This window comes from Xyrauchen texanus, chromosome 5 (genome assembly GCF_025860055.1).
Source record: "Xyrauchen texanus isolate HMW12.3.18 chromosome 5, RBS_HiC_50CHRs, whole genome shotgun sequence".
Lineage (NCBI taxonomy): Eukaryota > Metazoa > Chordata > Actinopteri > Cypriniformes > Catostomidae > Xyrauchen > Xyrauchen texanus.
Genome location: NC_068280.1, coordinates 28818380 through 28843912, shown reverse-complemented (window position 1 = coordinate 28843912; position 25533 = coordinate 28818380). Strand labels below are relative to the sequence as shown.

At 38.0% G+C, this 25533-nt stretch overlaps 1 protein-coding gene across 2 annotated transcripts in view; it reads right to left on the bottom strand.

The window, feature by feature from the left end:
- LOC127643578 (F-box/WD repeat-containing protein 7) overlaps positions 1-25533 on the bottom strand; it is a 330093-nt gene that overhangs the window by 168516 nt on the left and 136044 nt on the right. For both annotated transcript variants that reach the window (XM_052126362.1, XM_052126361.1), the window contains one exon: positions 15519-16217. In XM_052126362.1, coding sequence (XP_051982322.1) covers positions 15519-16148 — 630 coding nt within the window. In that variant the 5' untranslated portion in view covers positions 16149-16217. The remainder of the gene's footprint in view (positions 1-15518; positions 16218-25533) is intronic.

Here is a 25533-nt window from a genome sequence, read left to right as displayed (position 1 = left end):
TAATTTTCAGTTGATTTGTTTGTTTTATTTAAGACTGTTTGTTGTATTTAAGATTTTTTAATTGTTTCAAGCTTAAAGTAACCCTTTCAAGTGATTTCAATAAGGAAAATGTACAACTTTTAACCAAGCAATTTGGGCAAATTGGCTTCAGAAATGTGTAAACAGGCCTTTAAACAGTTATTTGAAAAGACCTATATGGTATACACTTGCACACAAAAAGTACAACATTATCTAGAGTAACAGCCTCAGTTTCCCTGAGCTGTCCTGAGGAACCCACACAACCCAAGCAGTAATTCATAGCTCTTCACATGTTGCCTTTATCGCACAACATGCCAATGCTAGTCAACCGCAGCTTCAATGACAGTGTGAAAGTTCACCTCCACATCGGTCTGTAAGAATAGGTTAAATAAATACGATTTTCTCTCAAATTAAACACCGCACTGGCTTAACACTCCCCTACGAGAAATAAAGCCCAAAACATTAATAACTACATAAATTAATGACAATGTGCATGTTAAAGTGTGGGATCTGGGTAATATACTACCTGAAAATCAAAAAAAAAATCAAAAACTAGACAATTTCTATCATTTAATTGGTTAAAAAGTAAGTCATTTTGCTGTTCCACTGGTATACTACACATAATCAATCACAGAGACTAACGAAGTAAACAAGGAGACATTGTCCTTTCACTGCTGCACTAAAACAGAATTATTCAGTATCAGCAGAGACTGTTACTGTGTGACATGTCACTACAGAAAAGCTACCCGTTATTGTTTTGCACAGAAACAACATTCTAGTTAGGTGCACACTGAGACTGGGCCAAAAGCCTTACAGTTGACTCATTAGAGAGTAAAACAACCAAATGAGATATTAAAATTTCAAGTCCTCCTGAATAATTTATTCTTATGCCGGTTGAGGGAGAAAGTTTTTCACAAAGGTTCTTTGGGAACAATAAAGTTTTATGATAATAGTACATTCAGTACAAAAGGCAATCCTCCAGTGAACAAACGGTACAGGAGTTTTCAACATTGATAGTTCGCAAAGGACATTTAAACACTTGGTTGTATAAAACAGTTGTAAGTTCTCCCAAAGGCCTAACAGTAGTTTGAGCATGATTTAAAAAGCATCACACTTTTGTATTTCACTGCTGCTTTTAATCAAAGAGCAAAGCACAGTAGCACAAAGTTGTGGCCTTGTGGTCAATGTGGTTGCTTCTACATATTGAGCTGAGGTACTCGTGTGGTTGACCCGGGTTTGATTCCGAATCAAGACACGTTCCCCTCTCTGTCCCTCCTTTCCTGTACCTCTCAAATATGTCCATCACTAAAAGTGGGAAAAACTCACAAAATCTCCACTGACTTTTATGCTGTTCAGCAGGTCTCTTCAGAAAGTAATCTGATGATGGAGGCTGTTTTTATGACTGGTCTAAATCCAGGAACAGACTGGAAATGACAGATTAATCAATATGGCTGAGACTTAAAACTGCTCCCAGGCCAGCTGCCACAGAGTTTATGCACAGCATTCTGTGCTTGAAATAGCTGATCTACAGTTAAACTGCAACTTCGAGAGGTTGTGACTCTGGTGTCCTCATGACTAAGAGTGGAACTGCATGGAAATCCAAAACACAATACATACATCAAGTGAAAAATACTTTAGTATGCAAAAACTCTGTAAAATGGTGCTATTTAAACATTGGTGTAAGGTCCTGGCCAGCCCAACAAAGAAACATTGGCTCAACCAAAGGCATGAGTTTGGGGTGGGACAATCAGCTTGTATGACCAATAACAGATGAGTGTTTTGGTAACTTATTTGCAATTCAGTTTGGTGACAATTTACACACTTCACCAGTAACCTTTCGACAGAAATTAGTTTTTGTTTTTCTCAAATAAACGGACATGACTTTAGAGATGCAGTCAAACCTCAGGCACTGAATGGTTTTAGGCTAGTGGCATAAATGTAAAAATACACGATAAAATGGGTGAGCCTACACTTGCATCATCCGTGACAGACAATCTGACTCTCTTTGCTTCATTATCCATAACTGTAGCGCAAACTCATACTTTTCCACTCCAGCGACTCTTTGAGGAGATGGGTGGGCTGATAATGAGGGTTGCCTGGCAACAGTTTAAAGGGCTCCTACAAGAAAGTTCCATCTTTCAGGAAACAGAGGTAAGGAAGAGAGGAAGGAGTCATCTGTGCATACGTACACATGTCACAACAGCTCTCACTCTAGTTTGAAGGTTAAAACTGAAATGTTCTAGACTACCATGTTCTAATTTACTAGACTGTTATTGCCCAGAAAATAATTGTCACTACTGATGTGGTACACAGAAATCGCAGGTCCTTCTGGCACCATGGAAAAGAACAGATTTATATAATAGCTTCGTTCAAAATGAGCTTAGGGTTTAAACACCCCATTTGCAAAAGATTGGTGGGGTTTGGGGCTTCCATAGGTTTCCATCATTATTAGTGAAAAAGGACAAACCCAGGATTTTAAAAATTATGAGTTCACAGACCCTTCTTATTCCCATGGTCTCTGTTCTAATAAGAACAATTTGACCCACAGTTGTTGTTTGTACATTTGCATTTTTTTGTCCAGGGTAATGCACAAACCATGAGTTTGCAAATGGCTGGTTTTAACTTCCAAAGCACAAATGCAGTGACACATTTAGCCAAAAGGTCAAAAGTAAGATCATGATCTAATGGAAAGAACAGGACAAAGTCTCAGCACCATCACAACGGGTACTGGATCTTTGAAAAAGGATAAAGTAAATAAATAGCATGTTACCTAGTAATGTCATTAGGATCTGCAACATAATACATTGTTTAAATAGAATTGTTAGAAGAATAGTTTGACCCTCGCTGTAAGAGAAGAAATGCAAACTACCTAGTACCTACTAAAGTAAAATGACACGACTTGCATGTGTTTTACCTAAGTGGAAAACTTGCCAAATGTAAGTTCTATTTAGGACACATATGCACTCTACACTGAATTCAAGTGCTATGTCATCATAAAGAACAGGAAAAATGGAAAACTCCAGATTCAGTCATACAAATTTATTTCCAAATATGTCTTCCTTAATAGTACTAAAACAATAGTGATGGAACCATTAAGAAACCGGAATTGATACCAGAATAGTTAAATTCCTTACAATTCCCATCCTTTTTGGAAATGGGGGTAAACTAACAACATATTGAATTTGAGGCAGTTTGTCTATCGAATGCTTTACGTGTCTGCCACAATAATGCATTTGAATTAGTTTTTTGATTTGACAGCCATAGTTGCTGTTAGATGTCCTCTGGTATACTACTAATCAAGCACAGTGACTAAAGAATAAAACATTTTTTGTTTTAGTTCACTTGTATAATAAGAATAAAGTATCAGAATATACTGTACTGGCAGAGAACAAAGAGTCTGCCTCAGACACACAGGAGTTCTTCACACACACTTAGTTTCATGCTACTCAAACATTACAGTAGCAAGGCAGACAGTGAATCAAGCACAGTTGTGCCATGTGATGTGAGTGCTCGAGGACTATGTGGTGCTGTGTCCTGAGAAAGGGCATACATAATCAAACGTTCAAATGAAACATTAACAGTGCTCTTCCTGTGATGAAGCTGCTCCAGGCTCTCAGCCTGACAGATGGTGCAAGTCAGATGATCCCTGAGTGGGGATGTGCCAGTGCTTTCCTTCTCACACCTGGGTATGAGGGAAAAGTGTGTGTCGGTGTGTTTGTTTTTCTTGGTATACCAAGAGTCTATGCAGTACTCTTGTTGTTTACCTGCCCATGAGACCACAGTAGGGCCACCATCACAACATCTGCTCATACTGAAGACCAGAGCTGTGTCCGAAACCGCCCCCTATCCACTAAATAGTGCACTATTTCGGGTGTCGGCCATTTTGTAGTGGTGTCCGAATTCATTCCCTACATCTCGTTCCCTACATTTGTTCACTCTTTCTTACCCACAATGCAATCTGATTGAGGGTACATACGATGTACACTCTCCGACCCCTATTTCCCATAATCCAACGCGGAGACGGCGGCAGAGTGCAAAATAAAATTGCAAATGGCGGACACCGGAGGCGGCAACTTTTACAAATGTAAGTAACTATTTTATTAATACAAATAAATCTGTAGCAAGATATAACTTTAAAAGTTATATTAACTTTAAAAGTAAAATTATACATATTGATGGATTAATTTATAATTGGCCACTAACTCCGCTTAAATGCAATTTTTGACTCGAAACTAACAAGGGTAATTTTTTGAGATTTCACGCAGCAAATGATAATGAAAATGATAACTACGAATACAGTAGTTACATATACAGGTGAAACTCTAAAAATTCGAATATCGTGCAAAAGTTCATTAATTTCAGTAATTCAACTTAAAAGGTGAAACTAATATATTATATAGACTCATTACAAGCAAAGTAAGATATTTCAAGCCTTTATTTGATATAGTTTTGATGATTATGGCTTACAGCTTATGAAAACCCCAAATTCAGAATCTCAGAAAATTAGAATATTGTGAAAAGGTTCAGTATTGTAGGCTCAAAGTGTCACACTCTAATCAGCTAATTAATCCAAAACACCTACAAAGGGTTCCTGAGCCTTTATAAATGGTCTCTCAGTCTGGTTCAGTTGAATTCACAATCATGGGGAAGACTGCTGACCTGACAGTTGTGCAGAAAACCATCATTGACACCCTCCACAAGGAGGGAAAGCCTCAAAAGGTAATTGCAAAAGAAGTTGGATGTTCTCAAAGTGCTGTATCAAAGCACATTAATAGAAAGTTAAGTGGAAGGGAAAAGTGTGGAAGAAAAAGGTGCACAAGCAGCAGGGATGACCGTAGCCTGGAGAGGATTGTCAGGAAAAGGCCATTCAAATGTGTGGGGAGCTTCACAAGGAGTGGACTGAGGCTTCAAATGTCGTATTCCTCTTGTCAAGCCGCTCCTGAACAACAAACAACATCAGAAGCGTCTTACCTGGGCTAAAGAAAAAAAGAACTGGTCTGTTGCTCAGTGGTCCAAAGTCCTCTTTTCTGATGAGAGCAAATTTTGCATCTCATTTGGAAACCAAGGTCCCAGAGTCTGGAGGAAGAATGGAGAGGCACATAATCCAAGATGCTTGAAGTCCAGTGTGAAGTTTCCACAGTCTGTGTTGGTTTGGGGAGCCATGTCATCGGCTGGTGTTGGTCCACTGTGCTTTATTAAGTCAACGCAGCAGTCTACCGGGACATTTTAGAGCACGTTCCACATGCTTCCTTCAGCAGACAAGCTTTATGGAGATGCTGACTTCATTTTCCAGCAGGACTTGGCACCTGCCCACACTGCCAAAAGTACCAAAACCTGGTTCAATGACCATGGTATTACTGTGCTTGATTGGCCAGCAAACTCGCCTGACCTGAACCCCATAGAGACTCTATGGGGCATTGCCAAGAGAAAGATGAGAGACATGAGACCAAACAATGCAGAAGAACTGAAGGCCGCTATTGAAGCATCTTGGTCTTCCATAACACCTCAGCAGTGCCACAGGCTGATAGCATCCATGCCACGCCGCATTGAGGCAGTAATTAATGCAAAAGGGGCCCAAACCAAGTACTGAGTACATATGCATGATTATACTTTTCAGAGGGCCAACATTTCTGTATTTTAAATCCTTTTTTTTTTATTGATTTCATGTAATATTCTAATTTTCTGAGATTCTGAATTTGGGGTTTTCATAAGCTGTAAGCCATAATCATCAAAATTATATCAAATAAAGGCTTGAAATATCTTACTTTGCTTGTAATGAGTCTATATAATATATTAGTTTCACCTTTTAAGTTGAATTACTGAAATTAATGAACTTTTGCATGATATTCTAATTTTTCGAGTTTCACCTGTAACATGTAACTACTGTATTCGCATATGCCTTAGAAAATAATGTACCAAAGATTTTATATTGTTTTAGGCATGGATGAAGACGTAACGCGTCTCATAATGAGCAGGATGGCCAATGGACATCTCTTCTCTGGGCGCAGGAACGCAGCCCAGCTTGGAGTGAGTTTGTAGATGACTTTTCCTCAGAAATTATTAGTTCATTTGATGTGTGTAAATGGTAATATTTATATCATTACGTTACATGTACTACAGAATGTTTCTGAAAGAGATGGGGTTGCTTGGTGTGGTAACCCCTGCCAAAAAGTGGGAAAAATTGAAGAACCTACAAGGTAAATTCATCTTAATAATATATACAGTTTTGCTTGTAAATTTACATCATTTGCAGCATCTGCAAGATATATGCCTAGCCCTCACCCTCCGATCCAACAGGACCCAGATGTGCTCAATGGGATTGAGATCCGGGCTCTTTGCTGGCCATGGCAGAACACTGGCATTCAGTCTTCTAGGAAATCACGCACAGAACGAGCAGTCCTGTCTGGTCCAGTGAATGTGGGTTTGTGCCCATAGGCGACGTTGGTGCCGGTGATGTCTGGTAAGGACCTGCCATTCAACAGGTCTACAAGCCCTCAGTCCAGCCTCTCTCAGTCTATTGCAGACAGTTTGAGCACTGATGGAGGGATTGTGCGCATTCCTGGTGTAACTCAAGCAGTTGTTGTTGCCATCCTGTACCTGTCCCGCAGGTGTGATACTCGGATGTACCGATCCAGTGCAGGTGTTGTTACATGTAGTCTGCCACTGCGAGGACTGTCAGCTGTCCTTCCTGTCTCCTTGTAGTGCTGTTTATATATGGCTTAATTGCCATAACTGTGACCTTAATTGCCATAACTGTGACCTTACCATTTGTAAGCTGTTAGTGTCTTAACGACCGTTCCACAGGTGCATGTTCATTAATTGTTTATGTTTCATTGAACAAGCATGGAAAACATTGTTTAAACCTTTCAGATCTGAAAAGTGATTTGTATTTTTACGAGTCCTGAAAAGGGGGTATTTCTTGAGTTAATACACACACACACACATATATATATATATATATATATATATATATTACTATAGTGTAAGGTAATGTGTGATGGTAATATATGTTAAATGTGTAATCAATTCCTCTGGACATTAAAAAAAGTTATTTATATAAACATAAGATACACAAATGATCTACTGATATCTGTGTATTAGCATAATCTTTGAACACCATCTTTTATTAGTTTATCTTATGTAGACAAAATACATTCAAATGTAAACTAAAAACTGAAGTCTAAGTTTTTAAATATCCTGTAAGAAATATTCCAGAGTTCAATGGATCTATTCTTCATTTATTTAGTTTACAGCTAAATGTATTTTGTCTTTACTTCTTAACGATTGGTGGCGTCGAGGAGCCAACAACGCACGCCTCAAAGTTTTGCATCAAGTTTGCATTTGGACTCGGATGGAGGACACCGACAAGAAGAACCCAGCGAAAATGTGTGCTTGTTTTTATGTAAAATAAAATATAAAACATGATAAATTGAAGTAATTTCTCTATCATTAATACGCATATCGAATGAGCAGTTGTGAAAAGATTAACTGTATTATGATCATTGAATTATGATAAAAAAATAATTATTATTAATGCAAAAATAAAATATGTAATTGCCTATTATAAAATGATATATATATAAACTATATAAAGATTACAGAGATTATCAAATTCATGAAGCCACACAGGTGAAATGTTCATGACAAATGTCTGCGACAGCTCCCGAGTGTTCTCTGACGCATGGAATTTACGTCAGCGTCTGAAATCGCTCACTCATTTCGTTCACTCACTGCTGAAATATAGTGCACTCACAGCCATTCACTATATAGGAAATAGTGAACAAGTGGGCAATTTCAGACACAGCATAGGACTAGAAGGAAAGTGAATTAATTTTAAATGCAGATGAGGAAACACAATTGATGTTTGAAAGATAGCAGCAGGTAATAATGAAGGGCAGGAATTTATTTTATTAATCAGGATTAGATTGGGTTGTGAAAAGTATTATATGATGTTATTAGTTAATATTTTTCCTGGTCCACACAGCCTTTATGTCAGAAGAAAAGCAGATTCAGAGAAATGTTTATTAAATTGCAATATATGTTTTTTTTTATATCTAATAAAATATACATATAAATGCACTAACAATCAATAATACCAAGGGCAAGAAAGTGTTTATTATTATTATTTTGTCTAAAATGGTTATATGTTTATTTTCAGGCCATTTCTAAAACTCACTGTTGACAGACTAATTTAAGTTGTTCTGGATGTTTCTCATGCCAGAATCCAAGGCCAATTTGCATTTGACACATGCTTTTATCAAAGCTGCTTAAAAGTGCATTTACTGTAAGTATACATTTTAGTAGTTTGTGTTTCCTGGACTCAACTCAAACTTTACTGTTGCTTGCTCCTTGCTCTACCAGTACAGGGAACCAGTATCCAGCAATGTGTCCATCAAATCTTGTAAACTCAGGAAATCTAACCTGAATTCCACTGTTTAAATAACACAGATATAACCCTTGAATGGCTCTGAACATACAGGTTAGAGTGATAACAGACCATAGTGACCATATGTCTTGAGTGGTTTAATCCATGACTTCTATAGCAATATGATCATTTTGGGTGAGAAAAAGACCAAAATGTAACTTCCTTTTCACTACAAATCTCCAGTCTCCTTGGCTCGATCATGATTTGAAGCTCACAATTCCCTGTGCTTGATGTAGGAGCGCAATGCAGGGCTCAACGCTAAGAATTTATTCTATTGGCCCGGTTGGGCCAGTGCTTCAGATTTTTACTGGCCCTGCCAAAATATTACTGGCCCCAACACAAAAATTACAAATAGCTGTTTTTACCATCATGGCTTTAAAAAAAGTTAATACAATGTCCCCCAGGGGCCTGGGTAGCTCAGCGAGTAAAGATGCTGACTACCACCCCTTGATCAAGGGCGTGCTGAGTGACTCCAGCCAGGTCTACCAAATTGGCCCGGTAGCTAATGAGGGGAGTCTCACAAGGGGTGACCTCCTTGTGGTCGCTATAATGTGTGGTTCTCACTCTCGGTGGGGCGTGTGGTGAGTTGTGTGTGGAGGCTTTGGAGAATAGTGTGAGACCTCCACACGCACTAAGTCTCCATAGTAATGCGCTCAACAAGCCATGTGATAGAATGTGCGGATTGATGGTCTCAGACGAGGAGGAAACTAAGATTCGTCCTCCGCCACCCAGATTGAGTCACTATGCCACCACGAGGACATAAAGCTCATTCCAAATTGGGAGAAAAAGGAGAACATTATATGCATTTGTTTCAAAATTATACTAAAATAAATACTGAGTGCATCTTAAAATTAGAGAATATTTTGTGGATGCTGAGGTTGGTGGACAGCTTTTTGGGCATTAACATTCTAAGCTTGTTCATTTTGTAAAGTATTTACCCAGTTTCCTGATTCAATAGAGTGTTTGAATACAAACCCATGGCTTGTGTTAAGCACAGATCTAAAGAGGCTCTGGTTTACATAACACATAACAACTGATGGGGACTGCTTGCTTTTATCTCTTTGTATGGTTTCTGTGAAGAAAAAATATTCCATTATGACAGGAAACATTGATGTGTCTACAGCTTAATCTGCCACACAATAATCTGCTAACACTGCTTCAGCAGTCAGTTAGCCTCAAATCAATAACACCTTTAATTGTACATAAACCAAAACAACCATCTGTATCTATTAAGTGTTTCTGATGTGTTATTCTAGTGAGCATTTGTTACAACAATATATTTAGTCCTTTTGCTAGAAGAAACTACATTTAAATGTTCACATTTTCAATGCTAAAGGTTAATTGATGGCTTCAATCTCTGTTTTAAACACAAGTGCCATGTACTTTGAGCAGACAGTTGTAAAGCAGACTGCCAGAAACATATTGCCTGGAAAGAATCCAAGTTGAAAATGGAAGTGAACATTGTGACAGCAAACTCATCAGGACAACAACAAAAAAAGCTACACGAAAACATGTCACAATCACATACTAACCATTCAACAGCGAAAACAAACATGCATACCAGTCAGATGCTGACACTAAATGCAGGCACACGCAAAACATGAGACACCAACATTTGCCCTTTGCATTTAAAAGTGTAAAAAGCCTTTGGGCTATTGTGATGTGGATTGTGTGTGGAGAGAAAGGCCCTTTATAATGTTCCTGACTTCAAAACTTGGAGGGGTGAGCTGAAAGAAAATTTTGGAAAATGTGGACCACAAGCAACAACTATCATTCAATTCAGAGAGCTGTAGTTAAAGCAACAGATCATGCAAAGTTCTCTGTGAGCAACAGAGTGACCAAATTTAAATAAACATTGGCTTTGTTGTGTAAACAAAATGGTCAGTTGACTGGTAACGTTCTTAGGATGTTTAACAATGCACGCAGTTTGCAATGTAAAAAACACATTTAAGTAATACTTGAGCCTATTTTTAAGATTAACGCATTACAACTTTAGAACTAATTTCCAATAATTTTTAATTAATAATACTTATCTTACTTTTTTTTTACATTTTAGTTTATTAAAGTTTCAATTTGATTTATATTTGAGTAACACTATACTATAAGTTTCCACTTGTTAACATTAGTTAACATTAACTAACAATGAACAATACCTTACGCATTTATTAAACTTAAATGTTAATTTCAACATATAGTAATACATTTTTAAATTCAAAGTTTTATTTGTTAACATCAATTAATGCACTATGAACTAACATGAATGATATCTGTTATGAAATTGAAAGGCATAAATCTAATATATATATATAGTTTTTTCCTTGACATAAGAGAAACTTGGTAAACTTGGATTTACAGACATTTAGGGGCTTGGATGAAGCATCATTTAAAATCAACAGTTTTCAGTTTCATGGCAGCAATTATTCCAACCGTCTCAACATACCATTGGCAAATTAAAAAGTTAATTTAGGAATCTGCCTGCATCAGTCTCGCTGACCAGAGGCATGCCAAACATGTCTGGGGCATTCAATAAGACAGCCCCAACACACACAGGTGCTTAGAAACTGTTTCTTTCCAACAAGCTAAGTAACAATAACTGCACAGCTGCTGGTTGGTTAAAGTTAAATTTTTAAAGCTTTTTAGACGGAAAAAAAAAAACTATAAGTTTGCACAACAAAATGCATTTCAGAGCAATGATCTTTAAATGATAACAAAGAACCTATATAAGTGCTATTTTTTCCCCTCAGATTCTGCCTATAAAAATACTTAAAACTTCAATTGTTTGTTTTTTTAAATGCAATTTAGGTCATGTGTGATAACTGTCATGTGAAGTGACTACTCATTAAATGTGATATACATAATTTCAAAATGAAAAAAATGTAGGCCCTACCCAACTACAGGAAGAAATTGCTGAAGCTGAAAAGGTAAGTGTTTAAGTTAATTCCAAGTTCAAAGCTTATTTATTCGACCCTGCAAAATTCAACCTGTTAAAACTCAACCTCAGGAACTGATGAGACATAAAGTTCTGTTCAGTCTGCACAGAAACTACCCAGTGTTGTGTGCGCACATGCGTGTTCTTTACTGTGTTGCCTTCAACTGCATGAGGGAATTCAATCATTACTGAGATCAAAGCAAACACTGATTTGCAGGATGTTGTCTTTTAATACAATATCAGCATGAATACCCACCGTTACTTCTATCACAGCTTTTTCAATAACTCCACATTAGCATTCTGTGAAAAGCCCTGAGTGCATAATTTCAACCAGAGATAAAACTGGCTGGGACAACCTTTCCTCAAGGATAATATTTTAGAATGACCAAATTTTCAAAGGGTCAGCACACTCCCTATTCAATTTCAAAATGAAATCTTGATTAGCCAAGGGGAATAGGACACCAGCTACAGATACGTGCTCTACCATCGAGTCTACATGTCACTCCAAATGCAAACAATGTTAAAGATATTTTGCAAAATTATTGCCAATGCATTAATTCAAAAAAATCACATTAGATCAATTTATCTAAAAGTGTCTGAAAACCTTGTGAGCTGCATTTATAGATAACATTTTTGGGCACTATAGGTCAGCTCCAAGACAGCAGCATTTTTGGCTGGCACAAATGCAATTCCCAAAAATGCTGTCTAGGTAGCCAGCTCACTAGGGTGAGAAACAGCCAATATGTTGAGTTAAACAACTGACATGATGTCAGGCAGTTCACAAGCAAGGCTGACGTTCAGAGAACTGTAATGGATCCATTACAGTAATCTGAACTTCAGCCTTGTTTGTTACTAACACAATCAGAAAATCACTCTTGGGATCTTATCTGAAAAGCACAGTCGTTTCAAAAGGTTAATGGAGACGCTCTCCACACAGATGTTCTCTGGCAGTTTTCACTCACCAGTAACAGTGCAACCTTCTTCATACTGCGATTACCCATGGCGTTCAGTTACGGAGAGGAATGGTGCAAAGATTTTGGGTAGTCTTCCATCAGCACGATGACAAGCGTGACGACTTTGCTTGATGAGGCACAGCAATTAGAATAAGGAGAGTCTGTGCACTCTTGCCTTTACTCCCACTCACACCTCTCTACCTCCATTTGCTTTGTCTCTTAGCTTTGCTCAAAAACACACTCCATCGCTCTTTGATTCAAACTGATGATGAAAATACACAAGCGCACATTCCTGGAATGCAGGCAGCAGTGTGTCATGGTCATGTGTTTGACCGAGGACTTCCTATATGGCCACTTGATGCATGTGGATAGTAATACTTTTAGAAAGTTGACATGTCCTAGTGTGAAATGCTTTACTGCATCTAAAACCTTTTTATATTTATTATGCATACATTTTAAATGGCCACACATAAAATTTAAGACCACATGGAATATGTGAACTTTTAAAAATGTATTTCACACACACGGGAAATTGTGGAGTGTAAACCAGTCTACTTGTTCAGCAATCTGGTTTCCGGCCGCATTTTGCAATGAATTTTTTCCATAGGGATTTCATAAAATTCTTCATAAAAGAGTTCCATGTCATAAACCAAACCATCTAACTCTGAGGTGAATCACATCATTACATTTACATTCATGCATTTGGCAGACGCTTTTATCCAAAGCAACTTACAGTGCACTTATTAAAGGGACAATTCCTCCGGAATTGCCTTGCTCAAGGACACAATGGTGGTGGCTGTGGGGATCGAACCAGCAACATTCTGATTACCAATTATGTGCTTAGCCCACTACGTCACCACCATCATTACAAACTTTGATTTCAAGCAAAAAAGTATTTGCAAATCTGACAAAAAAACAAATGGTACAAGACTATGTACTTAACGCCTTTAATGAGAAAGCAAACTACAATCCCATGATTACGATATTACAAATATATATATTAAAATAGCATTGACTGATTGCTTCAGCAGAAGCATATACAATCTATAAACAACCTCAGAGCTCATAGAAGGTCTGTCTTTAAAGATTTATCAAATTTAAATTTATAAAGGCTTGTAAATCTGTAGTAACCAATTCCCCTATAGAAGCAATTATTGTAATTTTTACTTCTAGAACCAAACTGTTGCACTCTATTAATCATGAAGAAGATATAATGACAGCCATAGGCTTAGAGAGACTGTCCGTATGTCAGTGATGGGCCTTTCAACCAATCAGAGAGAAAGTTTGAGTTAGAGGTCAAGCTTGGGGTCTGATGTTATCAAAACACACACACACACACACTGAGCAGGGGTCTCAGAGTATCCTCACATATTCTTACACTTTCAGCATACTTACATATACAGACTACAAGCAGTACAGTCAAATAAAGCGCAAACCTAACTCAACTCTTTCCTCTAGAGGTCAGTGATAGGTTACAAGCCACCTGCCATATTAATCTGGAGGCTATTGGAAGCCTCAGAAATGGGTCAAATTTGCTCAACAGGAAAAGGAGATTGCCAAAAAATTATAATTAAAAAAATAAAGCTGACAAATGTGTTTTCTAATTTACAATCCAAAATGCCCAGTAGAGGGAGACAAACACCATGGTAAAAATGTCTCAGCTCAAGAGCACAAAACTGCCTACATAAGATAAATATAACTCAATTTATGAGCCTTGGTCTGAAATATTATTTCAATTTACTTGCACATGAGAAAAGTACTGTTTAAAACAGAGTATAGTCAACAAATGTAAAGCTAATGATCATTTGTGGCTTTCTTTGTGCAAATTAATTTTTAAGATACATATACAGTATTCAGTTGTTTTTTCGCTGAAATACGACTTTTGCCAGGTCGTCCATTGTTTATTTGGTTTGGCTACTTCTGTATTGTGTTTCCATCTTGAATATGTGAATGTTATTATAACTGCATAAAGCATAGTGCACACTACACAAATCAAATTTGTCTCCTTTGACGTTTTGAGACTGGTGAAAGTCTCAGGACATGTCCACACTAATATGATTTTATCTGAAAACGCATTTTGTTCTCTACTTTTTGGCCTTCTGTCTACACTTAGATGGTATTTTTGACAGCAAAAAACGAACTTTTCGGGAAAAAAAACTACAAATAAATGGACAAATGTCAAAACGCTGTCTTCGGAGGCTGTATATGGAGGAAGGAGGGGATCAAGGCACATCACATTCGTGTCACATCCTGTCTAATGAGATACCTTCATCTGATAAATTTTTGAAGGCAGTTTCACTGCCTATGAAATCCCACAATCCTGTGCATGCTGATCCACAGCATTTGAGATAAAGACAAAAAAAGGGTGGCCGAAGAGGCAGTTAGTTGATAGCCAATTTCTGTATAATGTAAGTTTTTTCCAACTATTGATTTTGTTTCTAGCGAGAAATTAGTATTATAGTTATGAAATATACACTTGGTTATCACCAAAACTCTATTGATTTTGTTCTAGATTATTAGACCATTTTGGATCGGTTGGATGAATGAAGCAGACGCGATACCTTTAGTGGGAACCAGCCGTTAATCAGTTGCCTCAGTAGACTGTCCAAAACAAGTTTCTGGAGGTGCCTTCGAACGCAAACGCTATCCGTTGAGTCACTGACTGATAGGGCACTGAGGCAACAAGACAGCTAGATACCTTTGGAATCTGAAGCAGCCGTTGTGTGGACCGAAGACGGAGATATCTGAAAACAATCAAGATGCCGGCCCACAATGTAGTGCCGTTTTTGTGCCCGTTTTTCATATTGAGAGTATTGTTAAAGATAAATGTTACTTTGCACAACCTTCACAATGCATTCCGGTGCAAAGTTTACTCAGAATTGCTGTCCGGTGACGAAACACTAGGACAATTGCGTTTTAACCCATACATGGAACTGCAATTTTTTAGAGGATTTAAGCATTTTAATTTTCAACTTTTGGAAAATGCTTGAAATCAGCAGTGTGGACTGAGAGGGTTTAGAAAACTTATCCAGATTAATGTGGACATAGCACTGGTGTAGTGTGCACTTGGCTTAACTCAAAAGAGAGAACTTACAATATGTGTTTTAAGGCAGCATTATACACACTAGACCTTATCAGAATCAGTCCAAGATTACACTTTAACCAGTCAAAAAGGTAAAATTCAAACACTTACCTTATTCTTGAAGACAGAGTGTGAGCTTTGGTGCTGTCGTCCAGAGGACTGGTCTGTGTTATCATTAAGGTCCGACACACTGGTCCTAATGGAGAGAGAGTGGAGGCCATCCTCGCCTTCCTCCTCCTCGCCTTCCTCATCCTCCTCCACTTCCCTTCCGCTCTCTTCTGAGTGCTCAAACTCATCACTGTCCTGGTCCATTTCCTCCCCATCCTCTTCTTCCTCAGAACGAAGTCCTGCCCCGACCTGCTCCTCTCTTCCACTGTTGTTATTGTCCTCCACCTCATTATCCTCTTCCTCATGATGCCGCCTGCGGTTTCGTCGCTGCTCCTGTTCCCACATCCACTGGGCGCCCTTCTCTGCTCCATTCACCTCGCTCCTCTGCCCTTCCTCGCCTCCAGAAGGCCATGGTTCCTCCTCTCCCTCCCTCGGTCGCTCTCTTTCAGCGTCCTCCTCGCCCTGCTCCCTCCTTTGTGGCTGCGCCTCCTGCCCATGCTCCTCAAGCACCTGATTCATGTGCTCTGCCTGGGGCTGGGGTGTGCTGTTACCTGCTGCTGCTGCCCCCGGTCTCGGCCTCTGCTGCTGGGCCTCCCTGCTGCCGCTGCCCCCCGACAGCAGATCCTGGTTCATTTCCAAAAGCCAGCTTGCTACCTCCTGCACCTTCGCTAGGCTGTCTGAAGAGGACAAGGACTTGGCATTCTGTGAGAAAAATGGAGAAACAAATACAAGAAATGGTTAAGACAGAATGTATGGGTGATTGAAAAAAAATATATAATAATTAATGGTGTGTGTTTGGACTGGTTATAAGAACTGTCCATATTTTTTTTGCACCATAAGCATGCTGAAAGTGAGCATCTCATTATCCTTTATTCATGCTAACGAAATGAAACAATAGGCATTTGCATCTATTCTAGGAAGGATGCAATATGAGCATCCCTGAAACTATGGGCTCCTCTCTTGCTTGGCAGTGTATCGTCTAATCTACGCTTGGCAACCGTGGCAACAGTACCACTTAAACACATGCAAACAAACATTCATTCACCCACACCAAGTTGCTGCTGCCTGATATCTATTCTCAGTTTATGTTCTGCTTTTTTATTTCAATTCTTAAACCTAAATTGTAATTTTTTGTTAAATATTACAATCTAGTTAGAAGAATTCAGTTAAATTTTGATAGAACTTTTATATAGTTCCAAAGTAGCATAGAGAAGAGCAGAGCTTTGTAACCCCTACATAACAGAGCCAACATTGAAAGTGGGAAGACAGAGCTGGGGAAGGCCTCCTCCAATCACCTTGGATGCTTCCAACATGCATACTTCCCTACTATTATTAATATTAATAATAATATTATCCCTTGGCGTAGGGTTTCCGAATCCTCAGAATTCATAAATGAGAAGGAAAGAAATTCCTAGATGAACTAATACATCCAGGGAGATTCTGAAATGTGTATCCACTGCACACATCTCATTTAAACTATAAGTGCTATATAAACGAAGTTGTTCCTTGTGGTTAAATTGTGCTTGTTTAAAAAAAAAAAAAACAGTAAATTATTTTTGCGAATATTAAATCATATTTTCAGGCCACAGGATAATGCCTACATTCCCAGGTGAAGTATGTCTAGAAATGTACTCATACAACTACCCTGCACACCTAAAGAATGTAAATCTTCAGCATTTTTAAAAATTAGATCAAATTGCCTCAAAATCAAACTTTAAACACAACATGCAACGATCTCATGGATCAGGAATATTTTGCAGTGTATAGTGACAAACAGGTTTTAAGGAAAGTACTGTGGTAGTTTTTTGTTGCTATTTAGTGTTTTGGGAAAAAAAAATATCAAAAGGAGCCTTTAAACCACAGGGCCTTAATCCCCATTGTACCCTTCCTTAATGGTGAATAGTGGAGCTTGAGCTTTGGTTAAGGACAGGTTCAAGTTAAAAATGTTATGCTTCACTCATTGAGCAATTGCTATGTTAATCAAAGCATAGTTTTACCACTTAAAATGCATACATCATGCTAGCTTTCACTTTACTAACCAATTCTAGCAAGTACTAGTTATGTTTCCTCTACTTGAAGTATTTAAATTTAGATTACTTGTTAATTTTATGTTCAGCCAAAGAGTAACACAAGTTAAGTTCCATCAAAATGTATGAGTAAGCATACTATATTTTTCAAGTTGTGCAATCAACACACGAGTAGTACAAAATCAAAATCTGACAGTTCTGCCAACTTAAACTTGTAATTTATTAACTTAAATTTGATGTGACTGATTACATTTTTATTACTGCTAACTTATTTGGGTTTTACGGTGTAGGTAAGAACCAGTGCAGTTGCACCTCATCAGGGCAATGTGTGAGAAATGACTTTAAGTAGGTCAGGCCAAGGTAATGTGTGATTTACACAAACAGCATATTCACCTAGCAGAATTTAGATAATAGAAACCTTAATGATAAACTGTTACAACCAATCGCTGCCTAGTGTGCTTTCAAAATTTATTTTCAAGCTAAACACAACACATTAAACAGGATGAGGCCAATATAATTTTAACTTCACAGATGTGAAAGAAGCCAGTAAAAACATCAGATAACTCAGTACAAGAGAATGCAGGGATGAGCTGTGTAATCGTATCAGCAGCGTGAAAACACGTCAGTCTGACAGACCTGAATAATATAATGGAGCACACACAGATGGGCACAGTGAAGAGAGACTACTTGACTAAGTTGTAGGGTGTGCTAGAAACAAGACATACAAACTAACAATTTCAACTAGGCCACTGTAAAGTAGTTCAATGGAAAGGAGGTGAGAACCGGCTTGTCAATATAAATAATATTTTAATGATTAACTTAAACATTAGACAAACACACACACATGACGGACAAGTCCGAAAACGAAATCTCTCTCCCGCACCACCGTCCGCAATCGGCCTTTATCCCTCTCGGAGGCTTAATTAGCCTGATAAGGAACCGGGTGTGTATAATCACGACCCGGCCCCGCCCTCCGCCCTGTCACAGCCACAAACATGGAGGGTATTCTAGTTGAATATATATATATACATATATATATATATATATATATACACACACACACACACACACACAGTATATATCAGTCAGCTGGTCCTGAGACTCACTAACCCGACTAACTCTAACCAGTCTCTGACCAGCACTGCTTCTCACACACACATCAGAATAAACCAAATTATCAAACAGTCTAAAAATACATATCTGGAACATTGGGATCAGGAAACTAAAACACAAAGTAAATTAAAATTCTATCGAACTTTCAAATCAAAATATGAATTGGCAGAATATCTCCAGAGTGTGAGAGACACAAAGCAGAGACGGATCCTGAGCAAGTACAGGCTGAGTGAACACAACGAGACCGGCAGACACAGAAAGAGCTGGTTACCCCGAGAGCAAAGGGTTTGTGTTCAGTGTAGGACAGGAGAGATCGAGACAGAGACACACTTCCTCCTTCACTGTCAAAAATACAGCTCAGTCAGAGAACTCTACTTCAACAAACTCACTGACTTAATACAGGACTTTACAGCCATGACTGAAATAGTTCAGATAAAGACCTTACTAGGAGAGGGACAGACAGCAGCACTGGCTGCCAGATACGTGTGTGTGTGCCACAGACTGAGAGACAGCAGGTGAATGTATGTGTGTGTGTGTGTGTGTGTGTGTGTGTGTGTGTGTGTGTCTGACCTCAGTGTGTTTCCCTACTGTCCACCACAGTGACCCTCAGTAATGTATATGTGTGTGTGTATGTATATGTATATATGTGTTAAAACACTGTGGTGTCGAATGTTCACAGACATTGTAATCTGTTACACTGTTAATTTGTACAATGAATTTAATTTGTACATTTAAATTTAAGTTATATACTTTATTATTTTGATGTCTTTATAATTATTCTATGTGTTCCAAGCTTTGGCAATATTGTAATATGTACAGTCATGCCAATAAATCATTTTTGAATTTGAATTTGAATATACACACACACACATATATACACATATATATACACACACACATATATACATACATATATATACACACATATATACATATATATATATATATAAACACACACACACACACACACACACACATATATACACACACACACACACACACACACATACACTCACCTAAAGGATTATTAGGAACACCATACTAATACTGTGTTTGACCCCTTTCAGCCTTCAGAACTGCCTTAATTCTACGTGGCATTGATTCAACAAGGTGCTGAAAGCATTCTTTAGAAATGTTGGCCCATATTGATAGGATAGCATCTTGCAGTTGATGGAGATTTGTGGGATGCACATCCAGGGCACTGAAGCTTCCGTTCCACCACATCCCAAAGATGCTCTATTGGGTTGAGATCTGGTGACTGTGGGGGCCATTTTAGTACAGTGAACTCATTGTCATGTTCAAGAAACCAATTTGAAATGATTCGAGCTTTGTGACATGGTGCATTATCCTGCTGGAAGTAGCCATCAGAGGATGGGTACATGGTGGCCATAAAGGGATGGACATGGTCAGAAACAATGCTCAGGTAGGCCGTGGCATTTAAACGATGCCCAATTGGCACTAAGGGGACTAAAGTGTGCCAAGAAAACATCCCCCACACCATTACACCACCACCACCACCAGCCTGCACAGTGGTAACAAGGCATGATGGATCCATGTTCTCATTCTGTTTACGCCAAATTCTGACTCTACCATCTGAATGTCTCAACAGAAATCGAGACTCATCAGACCAGGCAACATTTTTCCAGTCTTCAACTGTCCAATTTTGGTGAGCTCTTGCAAATTGTAGCCTCTTTTTCCTATTTGTAGTGGAGATGAGTGATACCCAGTGGGGTCTTCTGCTGTTGTAGCCCATCCGCCTCAAGGTTGTGCATGTTGTGGCTTCACAAATGCTTTGCTGCATACCTCGGTTGTAACGAGTGGTTATTTCAGGCAAAGTTGCTCTTCTATCAGCTTGAGTCAGTCGGCCCATTCTCCTCTGACCTCTAGCATCAACAAGGCATTTTAAGCCCACAGGACTGCCGCATACTGGATGTTTTTCCTTTTCACACCATTCTTTGTAAACCCTAGAAATGGTTGTAGCGTGAAAATCCCAGTAACTGAGCAGATTGTGAAATACTCAGACCGCCCGTCTGGCACCAACAACCATGCCACACTCAAAATTGCTTAAATCACCTTTCTTTCCCATTCTGACATTCAGTTTGGAGTTCAGGAGATTGTCTTGACCAGGACCACACCCCTACATGCATTGAAGCAACTGCCATGTGATTGGTTGATTAGATAATTGCATTAATGAGAAATTGAACAGGTGTTCCTAATAATCCTTTAGGTGAGTGATATATATATATATATATCTATATCTATATATATATATATATATATATATATCTATATATATATATATATATATATATATATATATATATCTATATATATATATATCTATATATATATATATCTATATATATCTATATCTATATATATCTATATCTATATATATCTATATAGATATATCTATATATATATATCTATATATATATATATATATATATATATTAGATATATATAGCGACCAGGGGCTGCTCTTGTAGCGACCGGTAGCGTATGCCTCGTGTGTTTGGTGTGTTTAGTACACAAAGTTGTCTCTCGTTCCTTGTTTTTTATGTTGAAACTCAGTTACCCGGAGCACTGTTTTCTTTAATATATTGAAGAGTCATCAGACGGAATGGATTGGTTTTGTTTTTTGACCTTTTGGACATTTTTCTGGGTTGTTTGGAGTGCTCAGGAATCCTCACGATATCCAACGCTACAATACAGCCGGGAATTGTTAAAGAAAAAAAGAACTGGTCTGTTGCTCAGTGGTCCAAAGTCCTCTTTTCTGATGAGAGCAAATTTTGCATCTCATTTGGAAACCAAGGTCCCAGAGTCTGGAGGAAGAATGGAGAGGCACACAATCCAAGATGCTTGAAGTCCAGTGTGAAGTTTCCACAGTCTGTGTTGGTTTGGGGAGCCATGTCATCGGCTGGTGTTGGTCCACTGTGCTTTATTAAGTCCAGAGTCAACGCACCCGTCTACCAGGACATTTTCGAGCACTTCATGCTTCCTTCAGCAGACAAGCTTTATGGAGATGCTGACTTCATTTTCCAGCAGGACTTAGCACCTGCCCACACTGCCAAAAGTACCAAAACCTGGTTCAATGACCATGGTATTACTGTGCTTGATTGGCCAGCAAACTCGCCTGACCTGAACCCCATAGAGAATCTATGGGGCATTGCCAAGAGAAAGATGAGAGACATGAGACCAAACAATGCAGAAGAGCTGAAGGCCGCTATTGAAGCATCTTGGTCTTCCAAAACACCTCAGAAGTGCCACAGGCTGATAGCATCCATGCCACGTCGCATTGAGGCAGTAATTAATGCAAAAGGGGCCCAAACCAAGTACTGAGTACATATGCATGATTATACTTTTCAGAGGGCCGATATTTCTGTATTTAAAATCCTTTTTTTTTATTGATTTCATGTAATATTCTAATTTTCTGAGATTCTGAATTTGGGGTTTTCATAAGCTGTAAGCCATAATCATCAAAATTATATCAAATAAAGGCTTGAAATATCTTACTTTGCTTGTAATGAGTCTATATAATATATTTGTTTCACCTTTTAAGTTGAATTACTGAAATTAATGAACTTTTGCACGATATTCGAATTTTTCGAGTTTCACTTGTATAAGGTATGAAAATTGGGATTTTAATATCAAGACGAGAAAGAGGGGGAAGCGCGGGGGAATTCGACTGAAGCTAAAAAAGTTTGGGTTTAAGCGCATTCCACTGCCCAGTATAATCCTCGCGAATGTGCAATCCTTACGAAGAAAAGTGAATGAGCTGCAGGCAAATGTGCGCTGTTTTCGGGAGTACAGAGATGCTTGTATGATTGCATTGACAGAGACCTGGTTAAACGGGAAGGATTGTGACACCGAACTGTCTTTGGACGGGTTTGGGGCACCTCTACGGCTGGACCGTGACCCTTCAGTCACAGGGAAGTCTCAAGGAGGAGGTGTCTGTTTGTACGTGAACAATCGATGGGCAAAGACAGTGATTGTACGTGAGGAAATGTGCACTGCTAATATAGAACTATTGACTGTATCTATCCGGCCTTTTTATTTGCCAAGAGAATTTCAGCAACTTTTTGTTTCAGTGGTATATATTCACCCGAAATCTGATGTTCAGAAGGCAACGAATATCATCAATCAGGTGGTGCAGCGCTATCAGTTGCGTTCACCGGATGCTCCCCATTTTATTATGGGGGATTTTAACAAATGTTCCTTGGGAGTTTTACATTTCCAGCAATATATTGACTGTCCTACACGTCATCAAAAAACACTTGATTTATGTTATGGGTCAATACCGAACGCATATAGATCCTTTTCCAGACCCCCAATTGGTTGTGCAGACCATAATGCAGTTTCTTTGCAACCATGTTATAAACCAGTGTTGCAGAGAACAAGGCCAGTTATTGCGTCTTTTCAAAGATGGACTGATGATAATATTAGATCGGACTGAATGGGCTATTTTTAAAACTCCTTGTGTAGACAATGATGACCGAGCTGATGTTGTGAGTTCTTATATTCACTTTTGTGAAGAGTCTGTGATACCTAGGAAAAATGTAAGAATCTACTCAAATAATAAGCCTTGGGTGACAAAATCATTGAAATATGTTTTAAATAAGAAACGGGGTTTTTTTTTTTTTACCAAGGAACAGATTTGGAAAAGAGGCAGGTTAATAAGATAGTAAAATGAGAAATTAGGAGGGCAAAAATGAAATATAAGGAATCAATGGAGGACAAGTTCATTAAGGGAAATATTCAGTCAGCATGGAAAGAAATAAAACCAATGGCTGGTGCAAAAAATAAAGAATCAACTGGAATTATTTTGACTGAGTCTAGGATAGAAAAGGGAGAGATAGCAGATGAATTTAATGATTTTTTTAGGCGATTTGATACACACGATTTTAATAAAATGAGTAGGGATTTTTATTCAGGTTTGAAAACAGAGGAATATCTGCAAATTGATAAAGCTTCTGTTTTGAAGGTTTCACAGACCACCCAACAAAATAAAAGCCCTGGGGCTGATAAAGTCAGTGGGAGAGTTTTGAAGAGCTGTGCTTATCAGCTCTGTGATATAAGTCATTTCATTTTTCAGACCTCATTGAAATTACAGAGAGTACCCTCAGTGTGGAAAAAATCAATTATTGTACCGATTCCTAAAAAGACCAATGCCAAACAAATGAATGATTTTAGACCAATTTCTTTAACATCATTATTAATTACCGGTAAGTGTTTTGAGAGAATTGTTAAATTTTGGCTCGTAGAGCATACTAGTCAGCTGATTGATCCGCTACAATTTGCCTATAGGAGAAATAGGAGTGTGGAGGATGCCACTCTGACACTCTTAAATTACATATATAAACATGTGGATATCGGTAAGCATCATGCTCGTTTATTATTTATAGATTTTTCTTCAGCGTTTAATACTATTCAACCAATTCTTTTAGCTGAACTTTGCTTTCTGAATTTAATGTCCCTAAGTGTTTGGAGGCCTGGATTTTAGATTTTCTGACCAGATCATCTCAAATAGTACGGGTGAATGAAGAACATTCCGGGGAACTGCATTCTTCAGTGGGCTGTCCCCAGGGTTGTATTCTTTCACCTTTATTATTTATTTTATATACAGATAGGTGCAGAAGTCAATATCCAGACAGACATATTATTAAATATGCCGATGATACAGTGGTGCTGAGTCTGTTAAAGCAAGGTGACACAGAGCATGGGCCCATTTTGAAATATTTTTTGGATTGGTGTGAGAGTTCTCATTTACAAATTAACGTATCCAAAACTAAGGATATGACTATAGAATTCTATAATTCTGTCGGAACTCCATCTAAAGTAGTTATTGCGGGTAAAGAGGTTGAGAAGGTCAGTTCATATAAGTATTTGGGTACATTAATTGATGATAAACTTAGGTGGGTGGAAAACACAAATCTTATTATATTGAAAGCACAAAAGCGGTTATATTTACTGAGGAAGCTTAAGTCCTTTGAAGTGGATAAATCCATATTGATAATGTTTTATAGATCTTTTATTGAAAGTGTTTTAACCTTTGCTATGATCTGTTGGTTTTATGGCTTAAATGTTAAAAGTAGATCCCAGCTTCAGCACATAATTAATTTAGGGTCAAAGACTACAGGATCTGTACAGTTGGGTTTGTCTGCTTTGTGAGAGAAATGTTCTCAGGAAGTCTTTGACTATCCTAGAGGATACATCCCACATTTTGTTTTTAGAATTTGAATTGCTTCCCTCAGGAAAGCGATATAGAGTGCCCAAGTGGAGGACCGTTAAAGCTTCTAGGTCTTTTGTTTCAAACGCAGTTATGAGTGTAAATACTTATTTGAAACAAAGATAAAAGGTACCATAAATTTTAAATAGTAGCTATATGAAAAATTATTATAAATGCCCGGGGTTTGTGATGTTTTTTCGTAAGGTTTTGTGATGTTTTGCTGTTTTCTGTTTTATAAAAATTTTTATGTTTGTGAGGTCGAAGCTACTTAAATTGCACACATATACATACATACACACACACATATACATATACATATATATATATATATATATATATATATATATATATATATATATATATATATATACACAGTGGGTACAGGAAAGTATTCAGACCCCTTAAATTTTTCACTCTTTGTTATATTGCAGCCATTTGCTAAAATCATTTAAGTTCATTTTTTTTCCTCATTATTGTACACACATCACCCCATATTGACAGAAAAACACAGAATTGTTGACATTTTTGCACATTTATTAAAAAAGAAAAACTGAAATATCACATGGTCCTAAGTATTCAGACCCTTTGCTGTGACACTCATATATTTAACTCAGGCTGTTCTACACCTTCAATTGAGTCCAGCTAGGGC